This window comes from Daucus carota, chromosome 5 (assembly GCF_001625215.2).
Source record: "Daucus carota subsp. sativus chromosome 5, DH1 v3.0, whole genome shotgun sequence".
Classification (NCBI taxonomy): domain Eukaryota; kingdom Viridiplantae; phylum Streptophyta; class Magnoliopsida; order Apiales; family Apiaceae; genus Daucus; species Daucus carota.
The window spans coordinates 5334622-5346283 of NC_030385.2; the positions used below are offsets into that span (position 1 = coordinate 5334622).

General features: G+C 37.8%; 2 protein-coding genes across 2 annotated transcripts; both read left to right on the forward strand.

The window, feature by feature from the left end:
- The first annotated feature begins 6605 nt into the window (after positions 1–6605).
- On the forward strand, positions 6606–7904 carry LOC108221222 (uncharacterized). Its single transcript, XM_064093784.1, has one exon. It carries the CDS (start codon positions 6606–6608, stop codon positions 7902–7904), a length of 1299 nt encoding a protein of 432 aa, XP_063949854.1.
- A 694-nt stretch (positions 7905–8598) lies between these two features.
- On the forward strand, positions 8599–11021 carry LOC135152711 (uncharacterized). Its single transcript, XM_064093785.1, has 3 exons — positions 8599–9140; positions 9249–10238; positions 10340–11021. The coding sequence occupies exons 1-3, from the start codon at positions 8599–8601 to the stop codon at positions 11019–11021; spliced, it is 2214 nt and encodes a 737-aa protein (XP_063949855.1).
- The last annotated feature ends 641 nt before the right edge of the window (positions 11022–11662 follow it).

The following is an 11662-nucleotide window of genomic DNA, read 5'->3' on the forward strand; positions in this document are numbered from 1 at the left end:
AAAATCATTTTATTTTCATTTATTTTTTATCTTTAATTAGGTAGATATATTAACTTACGACGGTTAAATTACAACGAAAAATTAAAACTTATAATTCTCATTTATTTTCCTTTTTTAAACAGATATATTTATATAATGATATGAACTTATGACGGCGTAATTACGACTGAAAAGAAAATCATTTTATTTTTATTTATTTTTTGTCTTTAATTAGGTAAATATATTAACTTACGACGACATAATTACGACGGAAATGAAAACCATTTTATTTTCATTTTTTTTTGTCTTTAACCAAGTAGGTATGTTAACTTACGATGGTTTTTTTCGCGGGAAAAGATTTATTATATTCTATTAGGTCGCGCTTGAATTATAGCGAATCATACGACGAAAGGTTGGTACGTCGTTAGTATTGACGAGAACATATGACGAATATATAGTGGTTTTCCGTTGTAAGTTTTGCGCTCCGCCTTTTCCGTCGTAAGATATCCATCGTAATTGGTCAGAATTGGTGTAGTGTATTGTCTAATAGTTGTAAAGTTATAGTTTAGTCTATGATAAAATAATAATATTAAATATAATATATATATTATATTAAATATAAAAAATATATTATATTAAATATAATTATTGAAAGGCACATGTTTAACCTATTTGTACGTAATTAAAGAGGTACCAACTCAACTTTGATAGGAAAGCAAGGTAAATAGCAAGTACTGTTGAAGGAATCCGTACGAAGAAAGTCAAGTGATTTTTTGAAATTATATGTCTGAAGAATTTCAAGATGCTGCTGCACACCACTGAAAGAAGTTCATTAATATGTTCAAGCCTTAGTGTACAAATAATCTTCTGTAGCACGTCCAGAAGTCCAGAAGGTATAAAGTTTTAATACTTTATCTATTCAGAAGATTCCATACTATTTCTACTTATGAAGAAGAACTACGAAGACAAAGACTCGACGAACAAGCCACGTCTCAAATGTTTATTTGATAAAGAATATTTGACTCAGCTAGATACAGATGAACCAGACAATACATTTGCGTGTCAGCTACTCAGATTAAGTGTTCTGCATCAACTATAAGTGGCCGTTCAATCAAGACAAAGAACTACAACGTTTAACAAAGTCAGAAGTCCCTTATGCTGAAGGAAAATAATTTTATAAGTATTTTTTTAATTATTTCACTTATCAAAATAATTAAATTAGTTGTATAATTTATTTATTAAATTGATTCACCTTCGAATTAATTTAATTTATGAATTTATATAATTAATATAATTAAGTGGGTAATTATTGAATATTTATTCAATTAAAATCAATTGTTTTATTGATTATTTGACTTGGCATGACATTCCCAAAGAATGTCATACCGTGTCATTGAAACAAACTTTCTCAGCATGACATAAAATGTCATACCGTGTGATGATGTATGACATTATGGAATGTCATACCGTTTCTCACCTTCAGGCTTTCCATGGCATGACTTAAAAAGTCATACCGTGTCTGCTAATTAGGCTTTTCCTTATGTCTCTATGACTTGTGCTTATATGACTTAAAAAGTCATACCGGCTGCTACCGAATGACTTTTGTTGATTAAGTCATGCCGAATCAAGCTTGAAGGCCAAGGTAATAATGTCATACCGAGTTTGGCAGAATGACATTCTCAAATAATGTCATTCCTTTTCTCTTTTCAGCATGACTTTGTCTTATAATGTCATACATTTCATTGTAATGTCATACCTAAGCTAGAAAGTCATTCCTATAAATGTCATACCTATTTCTAAGTGCTTGCCTATAAATATGGCTTCATTTCTTCATTTGTATGTGTTCAAGCATTGTAAAAACTTTCAAGTTGTTAGTAACTTGCTATTCGTTATATCCACAGTTTTCTGTGCTTTGATCTCTCGGTTGTTTTAATCACTAAGTTAGAATACATCCTGTTGAATTTATTCTACGAACTTTAGTGGACATTAAAACTGAACCGTATAAATTATATAACGACTTAAAACATTGTTATATTAATTAATTAAAATATGATTAACAAGTTATATTCAAATCAGATTATTCCGCCGTGATTTTTAGTGACGATTGTATTCAACCCCTCTTCTACAATCGTTTCAGGACCTAACAATTGGCATCAGAGCGGTTGATACCATTTTACCGTATTAGATCCTATACACACTCTGTAACGTCCAAATATTTTTTATTCGAATTAATTTTATTCCAAAAATTAATTTTGATTAAAATATTTTTCTTTCAAAAAGCCAAATCTCATCCAAACACTATTCACTTCAAATCCTTAAACATGAGTACACAAAAGATCAGTAGCATCAAAATCCCACCATTCAGCAAGGAACACTTTGGCATATGGAAGAGGCATATGTTGTTGTTCCTCCGCACCGCCAACAGAAAATATATCGGGATTCTGAACAAATGTGTTTCTACTCTGATGAAACTAATATTAGCACACGAAGAGAGGATGGTGTGTTAATCCCTCATAAAACTGTTCCGAAAGAACTCTCTAAGTACACAGATGAAGAGAGTGAACAAATGAACTTCGATGACGCTCTTCAACTGATTTTGGTTGAATCTCTAGATCCGATCATGTACAATGCTGTTGTAAATTGTACGAACGCAAAGCAATTCTGGGATACACTAGAGATTATAAATGAAGGCTCAGAAGAGGTCAGGGAAAACAAGAAAGAGATACTGATGGCTCAGTATGAACAGTTTGGTTCCAATCCCGAAGAAGGGATTTCAGAAGTTTTTATCAGAAATCTGAATGGGAAATACTACGACAAGAAAGAGGTCAACGTGAAATTTCTCTTAACACTTCCTGAACATCTGGAACACAGATGTTCAGGAAGTTTTTATGATCTCCCTTCAATACATAGAGTAAAATGAAAATGCAGGAGATGGGGCATTCACGGCGATGAAGTTCATATAAAGAGATGATTCCTCTTTCTTTTAATACTCCCTAAAGCCATTAAAAAAGTATAATAAAAAAGTTCTCTTTATATGATTTTTCAAGTTCTCTACCTAACAATGTGTATAAGCCAACAAATTTCTAAGGACATAAGCATATTAACCCTTAACATAAATTTAATAATCAATTAACATAGAATAATTTAATTATATAAAAGTAAAATAACAACACCTTAAAATATTTGTTTGTGGACATCTATTCTCAATCCTTTTTGGAGCATTTCCTTCATTATTTGCTTCAAGTACTTCATTTATAGATGTTACCTGAACACAAAAGAATATGATATGTGAGTTATGCTAAAAATATCCATTATAAATTTATTTGAAGTTATTAGATATATTTGATGTGGGAATTTTAGAGAGAAAATTCAATATGTGCCACAATAAAATTGTGAGCTGATCATTGGAGAAAAGTTAATTTCCAAGATTTTATGTATGTAGAAAATGACAATATGTAGATTCAAGATTTTACCATTAGTAAAATTTTAATTTCCTCTTTCTTTTCTAAATCCTCGTCATCGTCCCTCCCGCTTACTAGCCACCCTAGCGAACACAAATAGAAAACATCGGTCACAATCCACAAATAAAAAAATAAAGTGGAGCAAGATTACATGAAATGTGATCTAGTTACAATCAAAGGGTATTTGTCCTTAAAATACATGGTATCTACTATAATTGGGACTAATAAGAAAATTTATGAAATCAAACTTATTAAATAATTGACTATCCATTTATGAAGGTGTACAACTATTAAATTAATTACTTTTGCAAAATAATACTGCACACAAAATTTCAAATTTACAAAAGGGAGGGTATATATGACTACAGAAACCAATCATATCATGCAAGCAACTATATCAATATATAGTTGGTAACGATACTAAGCTTTATTATTGATTAGCAATATATTAAATTGATTTTTTAGGAAAAAGATTACTAAGACTAAATTATACTTACAAAAATAACACAACACACAATATTTCATAGTTACTCCGGTATGTGTTCATTTATATCCTCGTAATTTTCCTTTGATGGAATCGGCCTCCATTTGATGCAATGGGTAAAAACCCAATGCCAAAAATCTAAAATAATGTCAACAAAAAGAAATTTATCAATTCAATACTCATCATAAAAAAAATTAAAATAAAAAATCAAAAAACTGTCATTTATGTTGAATTAATTTCAAACCAAAAATGGAACTTAACGATCATATTACAATTACATTTTCCGCGTAGATACAACCATAAATATACCGAAAAATATTGTGATTTCGACTTTGCTAAAAAAATTAATTATAAATTTTGATAAGAAAATCGTAAACATAATAGCGATTTAGGCCTTCCAGGACAATAAAAAAAAAGATTCACCCAAAAAAATTTTAAAAGCAACAACAAAATTTTAAAAAATTTATAGAGATGTATATAGAATATAGATCTATAGATATCACCTTTCCGATCTTCTAGTTCTTTATCATTTGAATCTTCTGACAACTTGCTGTCCAGAGACTCATCAACAATGGGTGCGGCGCAACCTCTGATAAAAGCCATATGTATAAGCGGAGAAACTAGACAACTTATACAGCAGAAAGAGGGATTTATATGGTTTGATTTTTATTTAGGCCCATTTGTTTATGGGTAAACGAGCCCAGCGAAGTGAATAAGTTGGAAGAGAAATTTTATATAGTTTGATTTTTATTTTTTAGGGCCCATTTGTTTGAGGGTAAACAAGCCCAATGAAGTGAGTAAAGAGTGTTTGGTAATTTTTTTTTGTCCACACATACCGATTTTTATTATTAAATTGAATAGTAATAGAATTACAAGTAGTAACGATCATACTTTTACACACTTTTTTACTTATGTGAATATCCTCATTATGAAAATTATTTATATCTAAAACTAAAATAATTTTTTGTTAATAATATCTATGTCATTTTTAAAAAATTACCGTGGTTATTAAAATGATTATTAATTTTACATCAAAAAAAAAGGAGAGTACCATTTATAAATGAACTAATATAACTAAAAATTATGCGCCGATATTCTGAAAGACATATAAACTAATCAAATAATGTGAGTTATTAGAATAAGTAAATGATAGAGATTGGATTAATTAAGTATTACGGCCCAATCCAATAAAGGCCCGAGCAACTGGTTTGACCATGTGAAATCCTACTTTAACGGTCCGAACCAGGTATATATGGATCGTGAGGTAGGCTCTGGTGGGCTTGAGGCCCATACGAAGGTCCAACTACGAAGTTAAGTCCTACGATACGACTGACTCTCGTAGATAAACGTCCGAGAGTTCTAGATGAGCATTAGCACTCGAAGATAAGAGTTTTGTCTTATCTATTGCTCCGAAGCATACTTCGATAAGAAATCTGGTTCGTGGAGTCATACTTCCACCCGACTTCTGACTCCGAAGCGCCTATATAAAGGGCTCTACCCCTCCAAACTAGAACTACGTTTTGGACTTGATTCTTCTCCAAGCAGAAGATACGTAGGCATCTTGTATCGAGACCAGTCCAAAGCACGAATCGCTCACACCTCGTTTTCTATTCCATAACATTTGGCGCCGTCTGTGGGAAAAAGACGACAACCATGACGAACTCATCCAGATTACGCTCCGAAGTACATGTTCCACTCAGCCAAACGACCACCGGAATCCCGACCGGAATGGTCCCCATTACCGCCTCCATCCCACTCGGGACTACCACTGCTCAAACCAACGCTCCTCTGGTTTTTGGCACGCTGCCCCCAATAACTCGAGTGATTGCAACCATTACCGACGCCGGCACACACTACTCAACTGTCACAACAACCACTCGTGGAGGCACGGATAATGATTATGTACACGTAACTGACTACGACTACTCTGACTCGGAGCAAGAACATGATACCCCCCTCGAAGGAGAAGGGATACTGATCATACTCGAAGCCGCTGACGCCGCCATAGGCAAGAGAATAATGAGCCCCGAGGGGCAACAAACCAAAATTATGAGGATCGAATCCGCGACTATGAAGAGGAAATTGCACGATTGAAAAGAGACCAGGCAAGATTACCGCCCCCAGAACCAAGGGATGAAAACCCTCGTCAATCCAGCATGAATCAGATCCACTTATTACCAGCAGGCGATCCCGATAACCCCGTTCCGACTTTCACCCAAGAAATTATGGGTGCAAGAATCTCCAGAAAATTCAAGCTCCCAACCATTAAAGCCTATGATGGGACAGGTGATCCCGCCAACCACGTCCGGACCTTTATGAACGCTTTATTACTCCAACCGGTCACGGAAGCAATCAAGTGCCGCGCTTTTCCTCAGACTTTGAGCGGGATGGCTCAACACTGGTATAGTCGCTTACCCCGAAATTCTATCTCTTGTTTTGCTGACTTGAGCAGGGCCTTCACAGGGCAATTTGTTGGAAGCAAAACACACGCTAAAAGCTCCGCCTCGTTGATGAATTTGCACCAAGGAAAGAACGAATCACTCCGAGAGTATATGAATCAGTTTACCAAAGAAGCCTTGAAGGTCCCAGACCTAGATCAGAAGGTAGCCATGATTGCACTCCAGTAGGGCACTACCGATGACAACTTCCGTCGATCTTTAGCCAAGAGGGCCCCTGATAATATGAATGATTTACAAGAGAGTGCTGGGAAGTATATTAAAGCGGAGGAAAGCTTGAGAAAATCCCAGAATAATCAGGGTCCGAATACCAACTTTAAAAAGCACGGAAGTGACGCCGAGTACAACGCTGAGAACAAGTATTCCAAGAAAGATGACAGCGAAAAGTCGCCTGCCAAAAAGAAGTTAGGACCGAGGTTCATCGAATATGCTAGGCTTAATGCCCCAAGGAGTCAAATCCTGATGGAGATTGAGAAAGATGAAAGTGTTAGATGGCCAAAGCCTATAAGAACCGACCCGCAGAAACGAAACAAGGATTTATATTGTCGGTTCCATAAAGACACCGGGCATTGGACCGATGATTGCCGGCAGTTGAAGGATGAAATTGAGTTCTTGATCCGAAGAGGAAAGTTGTCCAAATTTACCAAGGATGGAGACAAGAATCATCGGGACAATGACAATCGTGGAAGAGACAACGATGACAAAAGAACCCAGCCTCGAGGGCCTGTGATTAACGTGATCTCCGGAGGACCTACAGCTGTAGGCACTTCCAGCAATTCAAGGAAGGCTTATGCAAGAGAAGTAATGAGTATAGTTGGAGAACCCCCGAAGTGGGCTAAAATTGATTATGCTATGGCGTTCGATAATGTTGATCTTGAGAAGGTAATATTCCCCTATGATGATCCTTTAGTAATTACACCAGTGATTGGAAACTCGTCTGTAAAGAGGGTACTCGTTGATAGTGGAGCCTCGGTGGATATCCTGTTCTACAATGCATATGAGAAGATGGGGTATTCTGATTCTCAACTGACACCGTCAGATATGCCTATATACAGTTTCAATAATGCGGAAACAAAGATCGAGGGCATGATCCAACTCCCGGTAACCATGGGTACCGAGCCTAGACAGACCACATGTATGTTGAACTTCTTGGTTGTGAAAGCCTCAGTAACCTATAATGCCATCCTTGGGAGGACCGGAATACACGCTTTTAAAGCAATCCGGTCCACTTATCACTTGAAGATCAAATTTCCGACCAGAAATAGAGTTGGAGAGGAAATAGGAGATCAGAAAATGGCTCGAAGCTGTTATGTTGGAGCACTGAAATCCGGAGGAGCTGGGGGGCAAGTACTACCCATAGAGGACCTTGATGTCCGAGAAGAAGAAGATAGAAGAGGCAAACCTGCCGAGGGCTTGGTTCCCATCTCATTGTATACTGAGGAGCCTGAAAGTCACATATGTCGGAGCATTACTCCAGGAAGAGTTGAAGCAAGAGCTAGTGAAATTCTTGAGGAACAACCGTGATGTTTTTGCTTGGACAGTAGCCGATATGCCAAGTATCGATCCCTTGTTTATGACCCATAAGTTGAATGTAAACCCTGAGAGGAAACCAATTAAGCAAAAGAAAAGGAACTTCGCCCCTGAAAGGCAGGAAGCCATCAAACAGGAGGTTGATAAGTTGTTAGAAGCGGGATTTATTGAGGAGATTCAATTCCCAAATTGGTTAGCCAAACCTGTCATGGTCAAGAAAACTAATGGAAAGTGGAGGATTTGTGTGGATTTCACTGACCTGAATGATGCTTGCCCAAAGGATTGTTTCCCTCTTCCAAGAATTGACACGCTAATAGACGCCACTGCTGGTCATGAGATGCTAAGCTTTATGGATGGCTTCAGTGGATATAATTAGATCCGGATGGACAAGGACGATGTACCCAAGGTATCATTCATTACTGACTTTGGTGTTAGCTGTTATTTGGTTATGGCGTTTGGACTTAAGAATGCGGGAACCACGTATCAATGTTTGGCAAATAAGATGTTCAAGCACCTGATAGGGAAGACTATGGAAGTATATGTAGATGACATGTTGGTGAAAAGCTTGAATAAAGCGGATCACCTTGAACATTTGAAAGAGGCTTTTGAAGTCCTGAGGACACATAAGATGATGTGAAACCTAGCCAAGTGTGCCTTTGGGGTTGGCTCCGGGAAGTTCCTGGGTCTAATGGTCTCCAAGCGTGGTATTGAGGCCAACCCCGATAAGATAAAAGCTATCCTAGATATGGAACCACCCAAAAATGTAAGGGACGTGCAGAAATTGACAGGAAGGATTGCAGCCTTGGAAAGGTTTGTGTCTAAGTCAGGGGATAAGTGCTTACCCTTCTTCAGAGCATTAAAGAAGGTTAAGAACTTCGAATGGACTAGTGAAAGCCAGGTGGCCTTTGATGAGTTGAAGAAGTATATGGCAGAGCCGCATCTCCTATCAAAACCCATAGAATGTGAGATCTTATATGTGTACTTAGCCGTATCCAAGCAAGCATTGAGTGCTGTACTGGTTCGAGAAGAGTTAAAAATTCAGAAACCAGTATACTATGTGGGTAAGGTTCTACATAGAGCGGAGCTCAATTACTCAGTGATCGAAAAGTTTGCTTTGGTCATAATTACAGCCTCGAGAAAGTTAAGACCTTATTTTCAGTCTCATAAAATAGAATTCTTGACAGACCAACCTCTTCGTAATGTTATACATAGCCCGAAAGCTAGTGGAAGGTTAATTGAGTGGGCAATTGAACTCGGGGAGTTTGATATTTGATACAAACCCCGAACGGTGATTAAGGCTCAAGCTTTAGCTGACTTCCTCGTTGAATGTACTATTAGCAACCAGGAAGTCGGGGGGCAGGAGGACAAGGTAGAGGAACCTACTAAGGAAGAGAAACCTAAGGAATATTGGCTACTATTTTTTGACGGGCCTTCAAAAACAAAAGGTAGTGGTGCAGGACTTGTGCTCCAAAGCCCTGATGGCTTTACTGTGGAATATGCTATTAAGCTGGACTTCCCGACCACTAATAACGAAGTTGAGTATGAAGCATTGATAGCTGGACTTGGCTTAGCTAGAACCTTGAGGGTAAAGAACTTGAAAGTCTGTGGTGACTCGAAGCTTGTAGTTTTCCAAGTGAACGGTGAGTTTGAAGCCCGTGAAGAAACTATGTTGAAGTATCTAAGGATTGTGAAGGCCCAAATGGAACTATTTGAAGAATGTCTAGTAGAGTATGTGCCAAGGGAGGAGAACACTAAGGCTGATACCTTGTCACAATTTGCATCCTATGATGCTGAAGTATGTTCAGGAAGCGTTTATTATCAGGTTTTGAGAACACCAAGCATCGATGCAAAGTTAATTGCTCCCATCGATACACGGGCAACCTGGATGGATGAGATCAAGTTGTATCTGGAAAACGGTCATCTATCGCCCAATGCCGATGAGGCACGAAGATTACAGGTGAGGGCCCTTAAGTATGTACTTATTGAGGGAATCCTATACAGGAAGTCGTTTGTTATCCCTTACTTGAGATTTTTGAGGCCGGATGAGGCTCGAGAAGCCCTTAGAGAAGTTCATGAGGGTGTATGTGGTCAACACCTTGGAGGAAGGGCATTGGCTCATAAGGTCACTCGTCTTGGGTTTTATTGGCCAGATATGAAGCATGCTCAAGACTATATGAAAAAGTGTGACCGCTGCCAAAGGTTTGCACCAATTGTTCGACAGCCGCCTGAGATGTTGACATCCATTAATACTCCAATCCCTTTTGCCATGTGGGGATGGATATCCTTGGACCGTTTCCACTCGCTAGTGCCCAAAAGAAATTCTTGTTGGTAGCAATTGACTACTTTACCAAGTGGATTGAGGCCAAACCACTGGCCAAGATAACCACCAAGCAAGTTGCTCAATTTGTGTGGGAGAACATTATTTGTAGGTATGGAATACCTCGAGTCATGGTAACAGACAACGGAACTCAGTTTAATAGTGCTGAATTCAAAAGTTATTATGAAGATTACTTGATCGAACTACGCTTTACCTCGGCCGCTCATCCTCAAGCAAATGGACAAGCTGAGGTAGCTAACCGAATAATCCTCGATGGACTAAAAAAGAGAGTTGAGAAAGCCCAGGGGTCGTGGGCTGACGAATTACTCCCTATACTTTGGGCGTATCGAACGACTTGTAAAGTCTCTACTGGAGCAACCCCTTTTCAGTTAGCTTATGGAGCCGAGGCAGTGGTGCCACTTGAAATTACTCACACTTCCTCCAGGGTCCAGCAGTATGAGCCAGAAGCCAATGAAGAAGGTATGCAACTTGCACTTGATATGATTGATGAAATCCGTGATGAAGCTCATGCTAAGATTGTGGAAAACCAAAAGCGAGCTTCATACTACTACAACCTACGGGTTAAAGAGCGATACTTTCGAGAAGGAGATCTGGTACTTAAAAAGATTGAAGCTTCCAGGGTGGGCTCCAAAGGCAAGATGGCTCCAAATTGGGAAGGCCTCTATCAAGTTAAGACTGTTACAGGCCATGGCTCATACAAGCTTCAGACCCTCGAAGGAATTGAAGTTCCGAGGAGTTGGCATGTGACCAACTTAAAGATATATTATATTTGATATCTATTCTATTATAGTAAAAGTTAGTAGTTATCACAAAATAAGGTCATGTTGACCACTGCCATGTAGTTGATTTTCGAAGATAGTTATCTCTTTTACTATAGTACTGAAGTCCTGAGGATTACCTAACTTGCTTATCCAAGTTACTTTTACGTATGTTATTACTTATGTTATCTTCTAGAAAAGGTTAACAAGTTCTAAGTTTGAACTTGCACGTTTAAAGCTAGGAGTCCTAAGTACGAATCACTCTGGATAAAGAGCTCAGAAAATACTATATTGACTCAAAAATCCTGAGGACTATTCCAAGACTTGGTCTTACATGTTTTATTTTACTAATCTATCTTTTAAAAGATTGATTTAAAATCTTAAGTAAAAGATAAGATGCACGATATGCAAAAAGAAAAAATAAAACTAAAATATAAAGCGAGAGATGACTTAGATAAATAAGTTAAAGAGTTAAACCCCGAAGGGTTGGCATAAATATCCGAATAAGTAATTACAAAGATTAAGCCGCGCAGGGCTGAGAAATTCTTGATCTAAGGAAGGCCATCATCGAAGATATCTTCCTGGTCCTTCTTCCCGTCTTGGGCCTCCTCGTCCTGGGCCTCCTCGTCCCGGGCTTCCTCATCTTGGGCCTCGAC

Bases quoted from the DNA above. Each gene is read 5' to 3' on its own strand.
- LOC108221222 (XM_064093784.1), top strand. From the start codon at position 6,606: ATGAATGATTTACAAGAGAGTGCTGGGAAGTATATTAAAGCGGAGGAA.
- LOC135152711 (XM_064093785.1), top strand. From the start codon at position 8,599: ATGGTCTCCAAGCGTGGTATTGAGGCCAACCCCGATAAGATAAAAGCT. The intron at 9,141-9,248 runs GTTAATTGAGTG...ATGTACTATTAG, and splicing joins AGCCCGAAAGCTAGTGGAAG to CAACCAGGAAGTCGGGGGGC. The intron at 10,239-10,339 runs GTAGCAATTGAC...CATTATTTGTAG, and splicing joins CCCAAAAGAAATTCTTGTTG to GTATGGAATACCTCGAGTCA.